Raw genomic sequence first — 20,705 nt, forward strand, 5'->3', positions numbered from 1 at the left:
CTATAACAAAGCTACTGCTGAACCCTGCACACTCCTGCAGGTTACAGACATGCTGTTCTTCTATCTGTCAGAACATGCACCAACTAATTCCACCAACAAAGGTAAGAGTGAAACCCTTTTAACTTAATTACTTTATGTTTACTGACCCAAGATTGCCTTACAAGTGCTGACTGAGCAGCCAAATTTCAAAATCTCAAAACATCTCTATAATTTACTATAAACCTGAACCATCACACTGTATATCAGAGAGACTGGCTGAAACTGAGGCATTCCATTCCATGTAACTTGATGTCCTTCTGGACTCCAGGACAGAAGGAAAGCTCATCAATCCCTTGAGCAGGCCACGGCTTCAGCCCAGCAGGAGCAGAGGCCATGGGCTACCTTTGGCCTTTTCTGCCAACTTCCCATAACATGGTCACCCCAGTACAGAACATCAAAGCATGACCTTACCGAACATAATAAGACAAGGAGGGGAGCAAAGTGAGAAAAATATGGAAAAATCTGTGTTTGGTTACTACAGTTTTTACAGTTTTTTCCCCCAAACTGTTTCCTTAAAGACACTGAAAGTGAAAGAGGGAAAAAAAAACCAACCATATTTAGTCACTCTGTGGTCATCGAAATTTTTAATATGATTCATTTGCTGACTAACAGAAAAACAAAACACTGACCCTTGAAAATCCTGGAGCCGAGAATGCAGGATAGCGTATTGTTCAGTGAGTGAGCTCTACTGGTCCTTAGTTCTACTTCCCTTTAGTGTAACTGCTATTGTTTAACATCGTCCCCATTGTATTTATTCTCTTAATAGCATAATAGTGTAGTGTGTAGTTAAATAATAACTGAGGTTTGCAGAAGCTGGAAGCACATAATCAGCACATCCCAGACCCCACACCGTCCACAGCGGAGTACTCACTCCCAGGGCCTTTAATATCAAGCTTGGCCAATGTGGGCCATGCCAGGCTGAGCAGGTGCTGTGAATGGTCCGGATCTCTCCAGTTAGAGGAGGATCACTGAGCCATTCCACCCCAATCAAGCAGGACAGCTGCAGGGGGGCTTGGACCCAGGCTTGGCCCCACAGCTGTCACTGTGTGCTGGGTAAGGAGAGTCTTCCCTACCCATCATTATAATCAGTCTAACATGTTCTGAATACAGTGGGACAGGCTTGGTCCCACTGTATCAAAGTTGGTATTTTGGTTGGTATTTTAACTTTGATATGCAAAACATCTTGTATGGCCAATAGCCTCATTTTACAAATCTTATATATCTTATAAAGCTGGTAGACTTCCCTTTCCTTTAGAGCTAGCTCTGGGTGAAATCTCTTGCGCCTGTTTTCAACACACTAAATATGAACACTTTGGAATGTCTGATCTCCCATCAGGTTCTTTGGTGCTATAGAGAGAGGGTTATATACCCTAGAGTAGGAACTTGAATGGAGTACTGTGGAACCGTCAAGTGGGCCCTGAAGACCCACTGGCCTGGAACATGGGGGAGGAGCCGGCGGGAAGGAGACCTCAACAGAGTGGAATTCTCAAGCTGCACTTCCCTGCCCTGAGGGACCACATCATTAGCACAGGTAATCCTCAACAGCCTCAGTGCACAACCCTAGCAAACCTATCTCAAACATTCAAATAACAAACAATCCTATATCCCTCTATTTACCAGACATGCCATCTGCCAAACAATTAGCCCATGTTGAGTAAACACCACTTAACCCAGTCTAAAGTTGACGAGCTAATTGGCTGTAATTCTAGTCCTGTTGTTATGGGAATGATAGCTTGAGGGCGGACATTTTTCTTAATTAAGAAAGTAAGTGCTGTTTCCAGTGATCTTTAACGTGACTGGGTTTTTATGTTGTTTTGTGACATTCAGGGCTTAATACAGTAATATATGGCTAATATTTTGTCATATGCCTCTGCATCGTGCTATATGGTAGCTCGCACTCAGTCCTTCACAATCTATGTGAAATTATTTATGTGAAAGCATGGTAGTTCACAATATCACACTTACTCCACAAGATGCCTGACTCTTGCCTTACATATTTCTGTTATATGTTTACATTCTTATTAGCATTCTTTCCTGGATGTTTATCTTGGGACTGAATGCGAAGCCATGCTGGAGTATTTTTGAATGCATAGTGCTAAGGCTCTATTTTCCTTGACCCACTTCCACTGTGGGTGTTGGTCTTGTTATTCCAGAAAGATCCGAGCATAGCCTTGAAATCCAGACCAGGTCCCGATTGCCTGTGCTGCATGGCTCTGTGACTGATGAGATCCAGAGGTAAGAGCAGGGGCCGAGGAACCACCCAGGTTCGACTTACAGTGGCAGCTGGACTGCTGGGCTGTGTGAGGGGGAGGCAGAGCTGAATGACACCATGGAGCAGAAACAACGTGCTGTCTCAGGCCCAGAGATTACAATGCCTGAAGAATGGGAACAGAATCCAATGCCCTTGAGTGGTGTTTAGAGAGTGCTCAGGGCAGAGGTGCCAAACAATATGGACAGCATGTAGACCATGGCATATGACAGGATGGAACAATGGTTTCCTTCTAGATCTTGAAGAGATATTTGTTTGTCTTGCTGATCTCTCTCTCCCTCTCTCTCTCTCTCTCTCTCTCTCTCTCTCTCTCTCTGTCTGTCTCTCTCTCTCTCTTCTCTCTGCTCTCCCTCCTGTCTCTCGCTCTCCAATACCCCTCCTATCTCTCAGCTGGAGGGGGTGGAAAATGGAGGCTTGAACCCTGAGCTGTGGTGCATCCGGCCAAAGCCTGGAGTCTAATACTCCTGGCTTTCCAAGAGATTTCCTGGGCCTGCTGGACCACTTTGTCAATAAAGAGCAAAAAAAACCCGACCTTGGCTCATATCCAGATTGTTTATTTTGATTTGTTATGCTCTACTGTGGTATTTTTCCTTTAAGCGAGGCAAGGTTATTGCTTACACAAAAGTGAGCTTGTATAAGAGTAGACGGTTCATATAGTTTAGTGCTTGCTGATCACAATGTTTCTAAATTCTCCCACATACAGTATAAACTTCAGTAGCTGAGGTTTTTCCTAAAAATAAATCCTGATTTCAGGGTATTTCTAAAAGCAGTATTTCTCAATTATCACTTAATAACTAAACATCCAATGGACAGGCATTCTACTAAGAAATGCTTCATTGTGAAACATCTGCAAGGTTGTTGGCACCCTTCACCTGCAAGGTTGTTGGCAATGACCGAGAGACAGCTATAAACTCAGTGTATCTGAGGTATCTATGGGGTAGTTATTTTAGGGGTACTTAGATGTCTGTGACTGGTGAGAGAGTTTGGGTTGATTAATGATATGTGGTATTGCAATAGAAATTGTGACTATAATTTGGTATACAGGGTGAACAGTTTTGGCTTTAAGTTTAAATTTACATTTATTTAAGACATTAGGAAAAAAATCATTTAGAATGTGACATCTGATTATAGTTGGATATTCAGTTTGTTCTCCCATGTGTAGTTTTGGTATAAAGCATAGACTGACTTAAGTTCAAGTTTGGTTGGGTTAAAATGTTTTGGGGGGAGGGACATTTCCTGTAATAAATCTCTAATATCATTCCAAATCATCCACAGCAGAACCAAATGCCAAATCTTAGCCTAATTAATATCTATCCATGTCAGAAACAATGCTCCAGGCATCATCCATTATACCAAAGCCAACCATGAACTCAGGCCAGGATTATATGAGGCTTTCAAGCCCATTCTGAGAAAGTGAAAACATCTATTTGAAGTTCACATACAGTCAAGGAGTGTATAGATTACATTTACATTTACATTTACATTTCGGCATTTAGCAGATGCTCTTATCCAGAGCGACTTACAAAGTGCTTTGTCATTTACTCATAGAATATCCTAGTATAGTAGGTTAGAGTCTAACATACCAGTGAACTAGAATACTGTAGAATATAGGGATAAATGCTGATACCTAGAAGTACAAAATACATAAGATCTATGATAAGTGCAATAAACAATAAGTGCTAGAGTTTGTTAAACAACATAGACAATACCCTAGAATAAGTACTAATTTAGTCAGTCAATATGGGAGCAGGGTCAGTTGTTCTTTAAATACTCTGCAAATAGATGGGTCTTCAGATCACACTTTTACTGAAACCTGCACGAAGGGGACTGCTCTGCCTTATTGAGATGTTTCTAGGATGAGAACATGTGATGTGTTGCGCTGATTTTCTCCCCTTCATTCATGGCAGCTCTATCTGCGCAGTGGCCGATGCACAGCTGGACGGAATTAAGCATAGGCGGGGTGAATGGTTCCCACGTGTTTCCCAGTCAGTGGCATACAGCTTCATCTCAGTCCACGTGTGGAAATCATGGCAAGCACTTCAAAAACAAAACATGACTTTTAGAAATAAGAATGTCATCGCACAGACTTGTGCATGGAAGGCTTTACAGCCTGACTAAATAAGAATCCTACATGGGATATTTTACAAGAGTTTTGAATGTATTGGAGGAATTTGTTTCAAGCAATCAGATAATTGAGTTTGAAGTATGTGTAAGGTCATATCACAAATGTTACCATGCTATTCTCAAGATGCTGCTCACAAAATTAGAAACTAGTTGGTTGGATTTGTGAGTTTTGCTGAGACCATCATGTCAAAAAGTGGCAAATAGCCAGGTAGACAATGAAACCATATCTTGTATTTATCATATAGACAGAGCGAACTTATGTGTGAGTGGCGTCACATATTTGTTCTTAATGACTTCTTGCTTTCTTGAAAAGGCATAATACATAACATCTTTACTGGTGTTGAATGAACGCAGAACGTTCTAATTTGATCATACTTTCCTTTCTCTGTCACACACACACACACACACACACACACACACACACACACACACACACACACACACACACACACACACACCTTTAAAGAAAATAGATATGGTTGGGAAGCTGGGTTATTTACTTTATTTCATACAGTAAATCCCACCAGATTCATAAGATTTTTCACCCTTCCGAAGAGAACTGTCAGGTCTTGTAGAATAAGTTCCAAGATTAGGTAAATAGCTTTCTTTTTTCTATCAAGAGCTCTCTGTTTATTGCAATGTACTGCAAAGTGCACAAGCAATTAAATAGATGTCAATGAACTTACAGCTTGACTTTGCAAATCAAATCAAGTTGTAAGATATTTGCTATAAATATAAGTGGACATCAAAAACCAAATAAATGGGCAATTAATAATACCATTGCTGTAAATACAGGATTTCATTTTTATAATTTTACAATCTGTCAAAAGAACATTTGGTACATATTTGACAGAATGACTTGGCAGCTATCTTTATAGGTGTTGTAGGCATACTCTGTGACAGCTTGCAGATGGATACACTGAAAGACTATCTCTCAAATAACAGTCAAGACATGAATGCACTTTTTAAATTCAAGAATCAGTTTCATGGACCATATGTCATATTGATACGGGCAAAATGGCACGCTCAAATGACAGTAAACTGGCAGAACAAACTTTTTCATGTTACTTTGCCAATAAAAAGAGATACCTGGCCATTAATGAACTGTAAATATTTGAGAGAAGCTTAGTAAATCAGGGGTCTATATTCTTGTGCAGCTGTTCATGGTACACACATTCCCTGGGGTTCTTTATAGAGCATGATGAATGAGGTGCTGCCTGCTGTCTGAGAGCTGACTCGTCCGTCTGCCAATATAGTAACTCAGTAGCCCAGACGCTGACATTCAGGGGTCACATTGCAGTGGCTGTGATCACAGAGCAGGTGTTGCTCACTTGTGTGTGTGTGTGTGTGTGTGTGTGTGTGTGTGTGTGTGTGTGTGTGTGTGTGTGTGTGTTTTTCTCATTTTGTGCTAAATATGCTGCCTCTACCCACCACTTTCACCATCTGTCCCCATTGCAGACTTGGTTTCCTTTGTAGGTCCTCCTGAGAGAGTTCCTCCTGACCAGTGTCCTTAGATCAGTCTTCTTCCTGCATATATTTAATGAACGTAGCACCGCATAAATGCACATTTTCAAGGGAAGAACAGCAGTGTGAGGGTTAAACTCAACTGAAACAGTGTGAGGGGAAAGGGGAATTGCGATAGTGGACTCAGTCCAATTCAGGACACACCACTGAATGCAATTGTCCTAGGCTAAGGCATCTGACCATGAACTCAGGCAACACAATGAGACTTTTCTTTTCTAAAGCTACAGTGACATCTAGTGGTTTCTCACTATGAGTTTCTTTTCTACCATTATGCTCCGCAGTCACTCATACAAATACTACTAATTCCAGACAACTTTCTATATGACTTTCTATATCTACTTTCTATATTTTTTGTAAGTAAATTCATTTCAAAATTGCCTATCAACAATTTTAAACAGGGCTATAGACTAACTAGCATTTCAATGTCCTAGAGAGTGGGGTTCTGAATGATGAGCGTTAGCAGCCACTTCTGTTCACCTGTCTACAATTTACCTCAGTACATAAGTCTCATCTTAGCACAAATAAATGATATAGAACATCTCGTGGTGTTTATTTGGCAGGTACACACAAATACACACATAAGCTTTGCAGACGCTACCAGTCTAGCCCTTACCTGGGTGGAGAACAAAGAATCTGGAGACTGGAATCTAGAATATTGTAGAAGAGAGCATCAATAGTTCTTACACACCTCTGCATACCCACCATTTCTCTCATAAGCTAGAGGTGCTTAAGCTGCTGAGTCACTTGCCTACACACCTCATCCTGGATACCACTATCTAGTTCCAAGTGTCAATAATGCAGAATGAACAACAAGGATCAATAGGAAAGGTCTAAAATATTCACCTCAGTGTACACTCCAGAACTTTAGCAGGTCTCATTTCACATCTTTTCCTTAATGTAATCAAGAACAGCCAGTTCTGCTGGGTCTGAGTTTAAAAGGAAGCCAAACAAATAAACTGCTGGTGAATTAGTTCATGATCTACTTAGTTTAGATGTAAGTCCACCCTGGTGTGCTGTTTGTCAAATAGGCTAACATTATGGACTGCATTCATAGGGCTGGAAAATCTAATGTTTTAAGAACTTGGGTTCTTGGCATGACCAGTTTTTCGAAGTGACTACAATTCTGGTATGAGGCAATACATTTTTACAGAAACACACATTTAGGGTTTTGCTCCCTTCTCCAAAACTCTTTACACTAATGAGGTAAAAAAAAAAAAAAAAAAAAAAAAAACCCAACAACTTCAGGTACAGTCTAAAGATAAACTTGAACATACATAGACAGAGCAACATAGATAAACCACATTTTTATTTTAGTATTTTTTTTGGGGGGGGGGGGGGTTCACTTTGAAGGCATTTCATTCTTTCTTTAATTCTCTTTATTACGATTCAAATTCAAAATTCACATTTCCCAAAGGAAACAGATTTCTTATCAAAGTAAACTACTGTTGCTTTTGTATTTTGTAGATACCAAAAGTTCTGTTATTATTGAAATGCCTCCCTCTGTTGGGGGGATTATGTATAGCATCATTTTCTAAGAAATAGTGTAATGTTTTTTTTTTTTTTTACTAAACTTCTAAATGAAGTTATTTAAAACTGTAAGTAAATATAACATATGTATATATGTGTGTTATCTATAATATATTACAATAATAATCAAACCATTGTTCATGCATGCACGATAGTTATTATAAAGGTAATGAATAGTCGTCAGGCATGCATGGCATATATTGGTTACTTTCACATTGCTTGCGTGCTTTCTACTAAAGATATTGGAGTAGACAGCAATCGAATGGCCTATCCTGTTGTATTTGAGGAAACTACTCGATGAAAAGACGCACAAAGAAATTCTTAAATCGGGACGTAGGATCGCTGGAATTCCCTACCGGACAAGTATCTCTGATGGCAGCTCAGAAGTTTCTCTTTATCTACTTGACAGTTTCCTTTTCCAGCTGTAATGGAACTATAGCTTAACCTGACTTTTCAAGAAGCGCATTCATTTGAATTAAGATACGTTTATTTTTATTCTGTAACTTGAACGTTGTTTTAGCCAAAGTATACACGGTTACGTCTTGTCAAGTAGGACATGAGCGAAGGCTTCTCGCGTGCGATTCGTTCCTCCTTGTGTTGTTTCATATTTGAATCACACTAAGCGTATCTGACAACCAGTACAGCATCGCCTGCAACAGGGTTTCCGCGATACGGCCATTGCTGTTTCAAAGTATCGGGAGGTGGAAATATGAAATTCAGCGGGTACGTGAGACTGCGTATCAGGGAGGCAGCGGACTTAAAACCAACAACTTTCTCCACGCGGCACACATTTCTCAAGAAAACACACCAGCTGGATCCTTATATAGTGGTGAAAATAGACAACTTTAAAGTTGGACAGACCACCACTAAAGCGAAGACTAACCGGCCGACCTTTAACGATGAATTCTGTCCATACGTATCTGAAGCCAAGGTGCTGGAACTTGCCGTTTTTCACGACACTCCAATTGGATATGATGACTTCGTGGCGAACTGCACGATTCAACTCGAGGATTTGTTATCATCATCAAATACAAGACAGACATTTGATGGATGGGTGAGGATTGGTTCTTTTTAGAATAATTCATAATTATGGCCTTCATAATAAATCAGTTTGTTAAAGGTAGGTTCAACTTTATATATTTTTAGTGCTTTTAGAATTATTTGAGCAAGTCAACACTGTAAGCTAAGGCAAAATAACTTCCATTTACTCAAATGGAAAAGTATTTTTGCTGCCACAGAGGTTATGGGCACAGTACCAAATGAAACATTTCAAATTATTTTGGCCGAAAAGCTAAGCATTAGTGTGTGCAGTAATAGGCTTTCCAGTGTTTGTTACATAGGCCTATGGGAAAAACAGAAGAACAGCAATTCCCAAACAACCTAGAACCTGGAAAACCAACCTATCCCAATGTCCTCTTTATGTCTTTCATGCTGGACAGGTGCTCAAAAATCTTAAACATGAAAACTGCTGTGTAACTATGCCAGGGTAGATGCAAAGCCTTAATAAATTGCTATTTATTTATATCTATTTAGTATATGGCAACCTCTTTTAGACCTCAGTATCTGCTTCCTTTGTGAGGGTCTTTACATGCTGTTTTTGCATTAGCTAGGCCTTGCACAAAACCACAGACTGCAACCCACTCTGCGTCATGGAAACTGTTTCAGCAGCAGTAAGATTGGCTTACTTTGGCTTGATTTTCCCATGTTCACAAGTGGACTAAATAACTTAATTTGTGAAGCACAAATCCACTTTTCCCTTTTCTACGGTATTGTGTTTCTTGAGTCTTATTTAATAGTGACCTGGCTGTAGGCAGTAGCTGCAGCTGAGGTGCAGTCAGGATCAAGAATTATTAGCAGTGTGGTCAAATTCATTCCATTTTATTGAGTTAATGAAAACTGAAACGTTGGCATGGTACTGTTATTACAAAGGATTTTGTTGTGACATACTGTACATGGGCTGTTCCACTATATGCAGATCGATGTGTTATGTTTGCTTTCATTGCCATCAGAGATTGCTCACTCTATAATCTTTAGTAGTGGCATGCTGTAGAACTGGATTCCTTTTTCACCCATATCTCATCCTTAACTCACACAACCACATGGTTTTCAATCCAGAGCCCCAGCAGGTGGATTAAAAGCAGAATTAAATGCACCATGTGACTGGAATCACACTGCTTTTAGATTATTTGCAGGATTGCTTTTAGATGAATATGTCCCAAAATTATCACTGCTGAACATAGTAATGTGAATGAGTATGAGCACTTACCTCTTTAACTTTTTGATCTCCTTTAAAAATTGAGATGTTGGTCTTACTTGCATTCTAGGATGTCTCAGGTCCTGTTTAGCTTTTGTGCACTTTAGGATTAACACTGTCTGCTTGGATGACACTGTGCTAACATAACACTGTGCCTGCTTGCTATGTTATGGAGCATTCCTTAACACGTCTTCATGCATATGTATCTGGTGTATTTAACATATGCAGCAGGTGAAGGACCTGCAGAACTGGTCTGTTTGGTTCCCACCTTATTCTTGTATTGCTGGAAATCCACTGGTGTTACTGCTGGTACAGAGTGGCAGGCAGGTCGAAAGGGAAACGGAGGTGCCTGAGGTGGAGTGGCTGAGACGGAGGTCTAGACCGAGACTACCTGCCTCTGTGTCTGACTCATAGGACTAGACTGAGATCACCTGCCTCCGTCTCTGACTCAGAGGACTAGACCGAGACTACCTGCCTCTGTGTCTGACTCATAGGACTAGACTGAGATCACCTGCCTCCGTCTCTGACTCAGAGGACTAGACCGAAATTGGCTACATGTCTCTGACTCAGAGCCTTACGACAGACATGAGCTTTTTACCAACAATTCCAGAACCGAGCCATGGATGGTGCTGAAAACATTATCTGGATCATAAAGAATCATCATCATTATCATCATCAAAATCATCAGTTTGATTCATTAGTGCCTTAATGGCACTCAAGGTTGCTTCATGGACTATATAAAAGCATAAAATCAAGAAAAGAGAACAATACATTATAATTACTCAACAGTTTCAATTTGACAAAAAGCACTTAAACAAAAGGCAGTACACAAGAAGTACATGTTTCCCTTTGTATGGTAGTGCAAATTATCATACAAATGATATCCCACTCATTAAAAAATATTGTTGCCCTTGTGGTTATAGCAACAGGTCATATATTTAGTCTTAATAAAACATGTTCTTTATCATGTTATGTATTGTTACATATATTAATAGTTACTTAATGAATCAGACTTGTCTATTGTTGTCATATGTGAATATTACAGGGAAAAAAAAAATGTTTTCTGCAACTGAGATCTTAAACCATACTAACCCAATTAGGAACTACAGGACTTGCATGAAATTGAGCTTTGGCCTCAGGAATCATTTAAAAGTGTTCAAGTGTTCATTAGCTGTCAAAACAATTTACACTGCAATAAAATTATTTGAATCCTATGCATATATATATATATATATATATATATATATATATATATATATATATATATATATATATATATATATATATATATATATATATTTATATAATTATTATATATATATTTTTAATATGCAGTAAAATCCAAAAGACTGCCAGAGACATTGCCCTGCTTTTCTTCAGACTCTACAAACACTACAGCACATGTGGTAATGAGTTTTCGTGTACTGTTTTTGGTACTTCCACCAGGTTAATCTGGAACCAGAGGGTCGTGTTTACATCTTCATCTCTCTCACTGGCTCCTTCACCGATGGTAATTCAGTGTTGCTTTATTTGCTTTTCCTTTCTTATCCTATTGCCTTCATGATGTATGTGCCATTACACTTTCCATCGCTAAATAAAAGACAGAAATATTTTCCCTTTACAATCGTGTCATTGATTTCAGACGAAGCCACTATTAATTGCCATAAGCCTCATAAGAAGTTAACCAGGAAGAGACAGAGAGCTTTACGGAGGAAGGTGCACCAAGTCAACGGACACAAGTTCATGGCCACCTACCTACGACAGCCGACATTTTGCTGCCACTGCAAAAACTTCATCTGGTGATGGGAATACTGAGGCATTCACACACAAACACACGTACACATAAATATAAAATTAGACTGTGTCGGTCTATATCATATAATTTTTAAAGCTGCTGTAGTAGGCCGTGTTTCTCCAGGTTGGGTTATATTTCAAGGAGCAGAGTTCGATTCCCAGTGTTACCCTTGCATGGTGCCAGTCTGTAAAGATCATGTAACCAGCAGTGAACAGTTCCTTTCTACTTCCTTTCTAATGGTTGTGACTAATAGTGCGGGAAACTGGGAGAAGAAAATGCTGGATTGCATTTTAAGCCAAGCCCATTTCCCAGGACGAACTGAAATGCATGAACAAGCTCTTGAGTCAATTCTTGATTCAGCTTTTTAGTCAGCTATTGAGTCAACTTCTGCTTAACTTCTTTAAGTTTTGGATAACTTGTTTAGTTGAACTGAAACAAATCTTATTAGTCATTAAAATTCTATAGAAACCATTTAATAATAATGTCATTAATAGTAATAATGTGATCATTTGTAAATGAGTTGACAGTGAAAATGCTTCCCTACCATTTCACGTCACGCCATCATGTGTATTTGAACTGACTCGGTGTAACGTGTGGCGAGGGGCCGGACGCACAGATTCCACCGACTGGGACGAATATTTATTAACATAAACGACAGCGGCACTCACATATTACAAACGATACACGTGAACATGAAACGATTGACGTTAAACAAACATGATACATTCAGACATTACGCCAACAATAACCAACACCCTGCACACTTTAACACGGGTTTATATACTTTGAGACGAACAAGGTGCGGGTGTGGTTACAAATAGCCCTCACACTGCACGTGGTGGGCCAAACCACGTGACTCGCGGGAGGCGCGCGTTCCGTGACACTCGCTTTGACCCAGTATAAAGCCTACATCCCCCACACCCAGTATGATGATTTAGAAGGTGGTGGTAAATGTTGGAAATTCAGAAGGTCTATCTGTCATCTCTCTTCAGGGGGGTATTCGGAAAACAGGGTTACCAATGTCAAGGTAAGCATGTTCAGTATTTTTCTTTCTTTCCTGTTTGTTGAAATAAGGAAACAGTCTGAAAGTAGTAAGATGTCATTGAAATAAAATACTATTTCAAATGTCATCCATTGACTGACATTTGAAATAATATTTTAAGGTCACACAAATACAGTCATTATGGTCTGATTTTCTATTTTAAAATGTTGTTTCTTCTTTGTTTGTTTCTCAGTGTGTGCCTGTGTGGTCCATAAGAAATGTCACCATCTGGTTGTGAGTGAATGTCGACAGATGAAAAAAGCAGCATGCGAAGTATGTTTGTCTCATTTTTCTGAGCTTGCAACTGTATTTCATTTTGTGAACATGATAAAGCACAAGTGTGACAGTTCACAGCCTATCTGTCTAATTTTACTGTTACATGTCACAATAATTTGTTAAACATAAGTATAGTGGACATGGTTCAAATATGAGTCCTCTCTTTCCCATAGGGCACAGGCCAAGGCTTTGGTATCAACCTACCTCACCGGTTTAGTGTACGCAACTACAAGGTGCCGACATACTGTAACCACTGTGGATCTCTCCTCTATGGGCTGGTCAAACAGGGTGTCCAGTGCAAGGGTAATGGTCTACAAAGCCAATTCTCCCTTCACTCTCTCTTACACTTTCCCTTACTCTTTAGCATTCTGCCTCCCTGTCAGACATGTCATATGTACATCATCTACTAGTTTTCAAACCAGATAGCTATGCTATCTTCTAGAATCCAGTTTATGTATTGATGCGCTTGCTGTGTATGTAATCTGTAATCTGTGTCTGTAATGTGTGTTCAGGCTGTAAGATGAATGTGCACATTCGCTGTCAAGCGAATGTGCCACCCAACTGTGGCGTGAACAGTGCAGAGCTGGCCGGCAAACTGGCTGAGATGGGGCTGGAGGCCGGCCGACTCATCAAGAAGAACTCCCAGGTACTCCAGCAAAGGAGCCAGGGTGAAGGATCACTGTTAGAACCCAAAGTTTGGTGAAGCCACTCCTCCGCAGCGAGTCGAGTAAGGTCATGGGTTTGTGTGTGTGTGCACCTGTGCCACAGATAAATGTGACTCCTGTGAAGTCTCCGAGCTGCAGTTATAAGAAGGAATGTCAGCAGGAGGCGACTGTGCATGAGTGCGTGAGGATGGGTCTGCAGGACTTCACCTTCCTCCAGCTGCTGGGGAAGGGCAGCTTTGGAAAGGTGATACCGACAAACGTTACACTTGTAAATGCACAGACAGCACACACTGTAAATGCACGCAGCCCTACAAAATATATACTATAAGCTATAAGCACTCTTCATTTTAGACAAACAGTTCAAAATATTTATTTTTGATTATTTTCACTATATTGCAATATATTGTAACAATTCCTCTATGATTCAGGCATTATTGATCTCAAATTAATAACAGTGACCAGATAGCACCCATGTACCCTAACACTGTATATGTGTGCATGTTTGTGTGTACGTTTGCCCAGGTCATGCTGGCGCGCATGAAAGGTGGTGAGGTGTTTGCAATGAAGATACTGAAGAAGGATGTCATACTGCAGGATGACGATGTGGAGTCCACCATGACAGAGAAGAGAGTGTTGTCACTGGCCCACTGCCATCCATACCTCACCCACCTCTACTGCTGTTTCCAGACAACTGTGGGTACTTGGAGATCAAACTACGACCTTCTCCGAAAAAACACATTCATACATGCATACTCAAATGCAAACTTATGTTGTCGTTTCAGTCTCAGTATTGTCAAAAAACAATTCAACTTAACTGTCCCATATCACAAACATGGAACAGAGACTTTATGTACCAAGACAATTCTGCTGTCTTTTTAGTAACTTAATAGCCCCAGAAAATAATATTTTCCTCAAACCACAGTAAATTGTTAGTAAGTGTTAGCTATGAAAAATGGTTTCTCTCATCTACATTGAGGCTAGTTCTTTCTTCCTCTTCATTAATGCTTGGTCACAGAAAATAAACTTGAGATTTTCTCAGGACCCAAGGGGATTGGAATTTTGGCATGCTCTGAGTGCAAGTGAATTCACCACAAAAATATGGAATTCAAACAGCAGATGGCAGCACGTTCTCACCGAACACACATTTTTGCTGCACTTCACAATGTACCTCACTGGTGAACGGCACCACACTCTGCGTACCAGAGACCACACAGGCTTGTTGGCTATCTGAGAAAGGGTGAGGGAATAACTAAGAAAACAGATAACTGTGGCCCTGAGTCTCATGCAGATTTTCATGTCCACTGTGTCGTCAAAAAGTGTGGGGCACCTACAAGAAGGTTTCAGCTGCCTGAAGCAGCAGCACCCAGCAGTATGGTCAATTTTTTTTTTTTTTTTTTCAGAGGGCATTATATAATGCAGGGTTTTATTAACTGTATACAACTTGAACACACAATGACAGCGAGGGAGGACTGAGTTATTATACATTGTTCCTTAAATAAAAATTGCGAATATAGCTAGTATATTTGTGGTGTTATGTTTTTAACTGTTAACTGCTTTTATGACATGTGTGTTTATTGTGGTTTTTAGATAATGCAGTATTCTAGAAAGGCAAATTGCATTACATGTTCCTGCCTTGATGTCTTTCCCAGGACCGATTATTCTTTGTCATGGAATTTGTAAATGGCGGTGACCTCATGTTTCACATCCAGAAGTCTCGGAGGTTCGAGGAAGCTCGGGCTCGGTTCTATGCTGCTGAGATCACCTCTGCACTCATGTTCCTCCATTCTAGAGGCATCATATACAGGTAGAGTCAAAGGTTCCCAGTCACACAGGTGCACCAATTACTCATTGTTTTCCAACATTTGGCAAGTCAGGAAGCTTGTGGAATCTATTTACTTCTTGCCCTGTTTCTAAGTCTCTTCTATTTTATTTGTATGCTTGTTTGTATATTTCCTAATGTGGTTTTATTAATGAGGCAGCAAGCTTATTGTTGTTTTTTGCTGTTATTTCCTTGCCACTCAGGCAAGCACACACGTTTTAGTTCTGCACTTTGTCACAAGTTATTCACTATTTACTGGCACCCACTGCTTTTGCACCTGTGTGTGTGTTTGTGCATGCCCCTGTCTAATTTGTCAGCCCTTACAGAAAAACTCTCCACTCCCATCTGAAAGCTAAACTATACTTCATGGCTCTTTCCGGGACTTGCTCCTGCCTGCACAAGCTCTTAAACTTCGTGGCTCAACCTTTATTCATCCATCAGCAAGCCTAGACAACCTAAACCCATGCAGAACCCCAGCCCTTGCCTTTAGAAGATTGTAGGGCTGTTGCTGGGATGTTTCAGAACATTCCCTGATGTTTAGGACTGGACTGCCATGGTAATGGCCAGTTTTATTGACCTTTAAAGCAATCTGTAATTGCAATAACACACTTCCAAATGCGATTTCTGATGGAAGGGCTAAATTTATATAAAAGAACTGTGATTTGGAATGCATTCAAGTGAATATACCCAGCGAGAGCATTTTGTGTGTGTCCGCTCTCAGTGGACTGTGGAATGGAATCACACTGTTTATCCCAGAAGGAAGAAGTGCAGTCCTTTGGTCACACAAGCATGCATGGATTTTCTTTGGTTCTAGAAACATTTTGCAGTTTTGCCCAATGCAAATGGGAATTATTTTTGTTGACATGCCGAAAACCTGTGAGCCAACCAAGCCCTACTGTTTCATCTTGCTGACCCATGATCTTACATTACGATCAGAGACTATATAATCCAGTGCTAATCTGTCTGTGATCAAATTTGAGGAGGGGAAGAAATCTGATAATTATTTTATTGTCCTTTTACCGGCCTCCGCTCCTTTTGGACTAAAAAAACCCCAAAATGTAGCTAGCAATCAGTGAAATTTTGTGAAAGCCAGATGACATCATCTCATTTATATAATGATAACTCACTCCCATTACCACTTATTATTAGCAATGTAATTATTTTAAGTGATGTATTTCTTTGAAGGGAAGGATGTATTGATCTCTGTTTCTACTCTGCTGTTGTTAGAACCATAAGTGAAATCCTGCAATGTTCCCCTGCATACTCAAAGTGTGCACTATAGCAGAGCACCTCTTTAGAAGGGTTTTGGGAGATTTATATTAGTGCCCTGGTTTTTCACTTGTCTGTCAGTTGGGCACACAGTAACTAGAAATGGCCTACTGTTTTTTATAATGCACCCATGTCCGTGCCTGACTCTCTGGTCTGTGGTTAATGCCCAGGCTGGTGAATGTGCCATGCCAGCTCCGCCGCTGTGAGCATGAGCAACAGCATGTCTTTGGCTGTGCCCAAATGCTTGTGGCTTTCCTTTACTTTTCCAGTCGAGCAGCTGTGTCTCTCCCAAATCCTGATTTTAAATGATTCCAGTCAAAACCAGTCAAAAATCATTCAAAATTATCAGTGGGTTCTGCTTAACACACCTTTGCTCTTTTCTTTATTGCTCAGTATTCTTTTGTGTGTACATGCTTTGTCAGATTTTCACAACATGCTGTCTTATAGCCTCTCATATCTTTTGGCATTTAGCTCATGGAACTAGGTCTCCAGTTGTTAGTTTCTTGTTCTCTGAGCCAGCCACCACTGAGACTAATCCTTATCTCCAGGTATCTTTTAATTTCAGTGACATTATAAAACTTTAGATGTAGTAGTATGCATGCATGTATTTGCAGTATGAGTAGAAAAATAAGAGACACACCCATGACTGAATAAAACTGTCTTTGTTTATTTGCTGGTATAGGGACCTGAAGCTGGACAATGTACTGTTGGACAAGGACGGCCACTGTAAACTGGCTGACTTTGGCATGTGCAAAGAAGGTGTTCTTGATGGAGCACAGACTAACACCTTCTGTGGGACACCAGATTACATCGCCCCAGAGGTGACCACATTCACAAAGCCTGCCATGGCACACATGACTGTGTGCGTGCATAGTATCTAACAAATACACCTGGTGGTTGGTGTCCTCTGCATCTCTCCTGCCTCAGATTATCCTGGAGGAGCCGTACGGCGCGTCTGTGGACTGGTGGGCCATGGGTGTGCTTCTGTATGAAATGCTGTCAGGCCACGCTCCATTCGAGGCTGAGACAGAGGACGAGCTGTTCGAGTGCATCCTCAGGGATGAGGTGATCTACTCATCCTGGCTCAGTGACGAGGCAGAGGATGTCCTCAGAGGGGTGAGCTGACCTCTTACCTAAACTCCATTCAGCTGAATTCCCAAAAGGAAATCTTTATATAACTGTGCCATTTTTGCATTGTTTGTGGTTGTTGTTGCTTTCCCAAAAATAAATGAAAATCATGATGCCATGTTAGACAATATAGAAAGATGAGAATTCAAATTCACGTATCACGGTGGATGTTTGTTGAAACCTAACTGTGTGTTTGTTGAAGCCTAATCTTTTGCCTTGCAAACTACCAGTACATCTAGGTCAGAGGTAAAGGCATGACTCACTACATCGTAATTGTTTGTTAATAAGAATAGCTGGTTTCCTGTTATGCTTTCCACTATGCACTACAAAAGGCCTCCTAGGCTGACACAGACCTCTGCAGCTCATTACATAAGCCTGCTCAGTCACCTTTGTCAGCATTCCGGCCTCTGGTTGGGAGGCTGGGAGGGGTATGTAACCTGTGCAACTTTGTAATTGAATTTACATCTGAGTCTTTTGACAAGTTTTGACAAGCCCATGCAATTTCTCGCTATATCACGCTATTGAGTTATTGGAGGGAATGGAACATTTGTACATGACAAGACAACACATGGTAGCAAAGTTAATAGTTTTTTTTTTTGTTTTTTTTTTTACTAGAAAATAATCAGTGCAGTACATCAATTATGTGGTGTTTTCTAGATAAAGGTAGACTGTTAGATCAAAGAATGCTTACTTTGTGTGGGCTTTGATTGGTGGATTTTATTTGGGTTTGTAGTGATTCAATCCCATTATACTCCAGCAAGAGTTAAAATCTGTGTCTGTGGGGTTGAGCCCCCAGGCCATGTGACTGTAGGCAGTTCTCTTTGGATGGATTAGGTTTCACTCTCCTCCTCTTCAGAGACTCACTTTCCAGTGTAATGTGTCTTCTGTTCATATTCCTGAACAGTTTGTGTTGGCCAGGAAAAATAGCTAATGGTATCCAACCTAGCACTGTTTTTTGGTTTTTATTTTTTTCTGGTGAGGCACTGCATAAATTGCCATCCACATGTTACATACATGCAGGAAGATTATTCAGAGTTTTTCTCAAAGATTTCAGGGAGCAGAGATTGTATTCCATGTGAACACAGCAATTTAACTGCTAGGGTGTGCCTCTAAAGACAGGCTTGCATTTTGAACACCTATAATGCTAATAATTACTTGTTAGTGCATGTGCTGACAGGAAAATTAATCTCCTTGGTAACTCAATAAATAGTCATTATCCCAGTGAATTCAATCAGTTTGATTCAGCACATTCCTAACTCCTTTGTGAACCTGTCCCCTACCCCCGGCTATTTCATTTGGACTAGTGAAGGAGCTGTACCTATAAAGATATTTGTTTTTATCTGAAGTGCAATAAAATATGTTGTTCCTGATCTTAAACATCACAACCTTTTTTGACGCACCTTTCCACCCATTTGACTGTAACTGAAGGGAAAATAAAAAAGATTTTTAAGGAAGTTAGATGATACCACTGACTTCACTTATAGCAAGATACTTCAGCCTTTGACAATTTCTGTTTCCATGTGCACAAACCCTATGCAATGTACACATAGGTAGTACATAATTCTAACATTTCTCTTTAATCCATATCAAGAATCTTGTGATTATGAAGTATAGTCTCTTTTAAGTCTGTCAATATTAAAAATGCAATGCAGAAAATGTTTAGCCCTAAAACATGAAATGAAGTGACATGAATTTAACATGAATCCCATACCTATTTTTTTTACTCCTGAAGTTCCTGGCCAAGATTCCTTCATCTCGACTGGGCTGTGTAGAGAGGGATGGGGGGGAGAAGGCTATTACTGCTCATCCGTTCTTCAAGGGCTTGGACTGGGATAAGCTGAGGAAACGAGAACTGGAACCTCCATTCAAACCACGAATAGTAAGCCAAGGCTGCCTGCATAAGCCTATAGAACCACTGACACCACACCTACTGGAGTTCATCACCAGCAGTGCTATCTTGATTTTTACAGTTGTGTGTTGCTACAAATAAGAGGTCTGTTTAAACTTTAATGTGGATACTGAGAGTAGAACATGCTTGCAGTTTGCTGCACAGAAATAACTTGCTGCTTCATGTGTAACCTGTGACCTTTTCATCTTGTGCCACATAGAAATCTTCGGAGGACGTGAACAATTTTGACCCCGATTTCACCCAGGAAGAGCCTACACTGACCCCCATAGAAGATGCACTTATCCCCCTCAACCAAGATGACTTCAGTGACTTTTCCTACACAGCTCCTGAGCTGAGGCACAGCTAAGAGAGAAACTACTGGATGTTACCAATTTATCAGTGGATATTTAAGGTCACAGATGCACAAATTAGCATAAGACACATTCCCCCAATCTTCAGTGCCCTCACAAATCCTTGGATGAATTGCAGACACAAGTTATGCCACACAGACATACAGCTGTCCTCTGAAGTAGAGTGTTCCGATTTCCGACAAATTTTAGCAGAATGCTTAGGTCAGTGTTTTTCAGTCTGAGTCCTGAAATACTCCTTTAATGTAGAGGTTATTGCAGTGGTTTCTAAGCCAAGTCCTTGGGACTTAATACGCTTGCCATATGATTCAAATGATCAGTCTCTCTGTGACCTGAGTCAGATGTGTTAGGGACATAACGAACCTAATAAATGTGCAGTGCCTTGATTTCCCAGGGCAGGGACTAATGAGTAATACATTGGATTTTATTTGTTTGTTTTGTTTGAAACACACAGAAGACTTGCTAATTAGGTGATGAGTTGATTGTCTTAAGGTGATTTACAGAAACCAAAATGCTGAACTGTGCAGTGCATGTGTACTTCAGGGCTGCTGTCTGGAAATGCTGACTATCCTCAAAATAAAACACTGATGTTGTTTACCAGAATTAACTGATGACTATTACAATTTAAATTGCTTTAAATTGCAACAGATATTTTCATATATTTTTCGGCCTGTGTGTGTATAAAATCTGTTACATGCTTGTTCTTGTTCATGAAAAT

The 20,705-nt window shown here is 40.3% G+C and overlaps 1 protein-coding gene across 1 annotated transcript; it reads left to right on the top strand.

Annotated features, from left to right (window-relative positions):
* The first annotated feature begins 8,156 nt into the window (after positions 1-8,156).
* On the top strand, positions 8,157-20,594 carry prkchb (protein kinase C, eta, b). The gene is made up of 14 exons (XM_027003002.2): positions 8,157-8,537; positions 11,184-11,247; positions 11,380-11,536; positions 12,525-12,559; positions 12,768-12,847; positions 13,024-13,153; positions 13,363-13,496; positions 13,619-13,759; positions 14,038-14,208; positions 15,165-15,319; positions 17,286-17,424; positions 17,531-17,719; positions 19,464-19,610; positions 19,840-20,594. Exons 1-14 carry the CDS (start codon positions 8,193-8,195, stop codon positions 19,984-19,986), a joined length of 2,034 nt encoding a protein of 677 aa, XP_026858803.2. The 5' UTR covers positions 8,157-8,192; the 3' UTR covers positions 19,987-20,594.
* The last annotated feature ends 111 nt before the right edge of the window (positions 20,595-20,705 follow it).

Source organism: Electrophorus electricus, chromosome 3 (assembly GCF_013358815.1).
Source record: "Electrophorus electricus isolate fEleEle1 chromosome 3, fEleEle1.pri, whole genome shotgun sequence".
Taxonomy (NCBI): Eukaryota; Metazoa; Chordata; class Actinopteri; order Gymnotiformes; family Gymnotidae; genus Electrophorus; species Electrophorus electricus.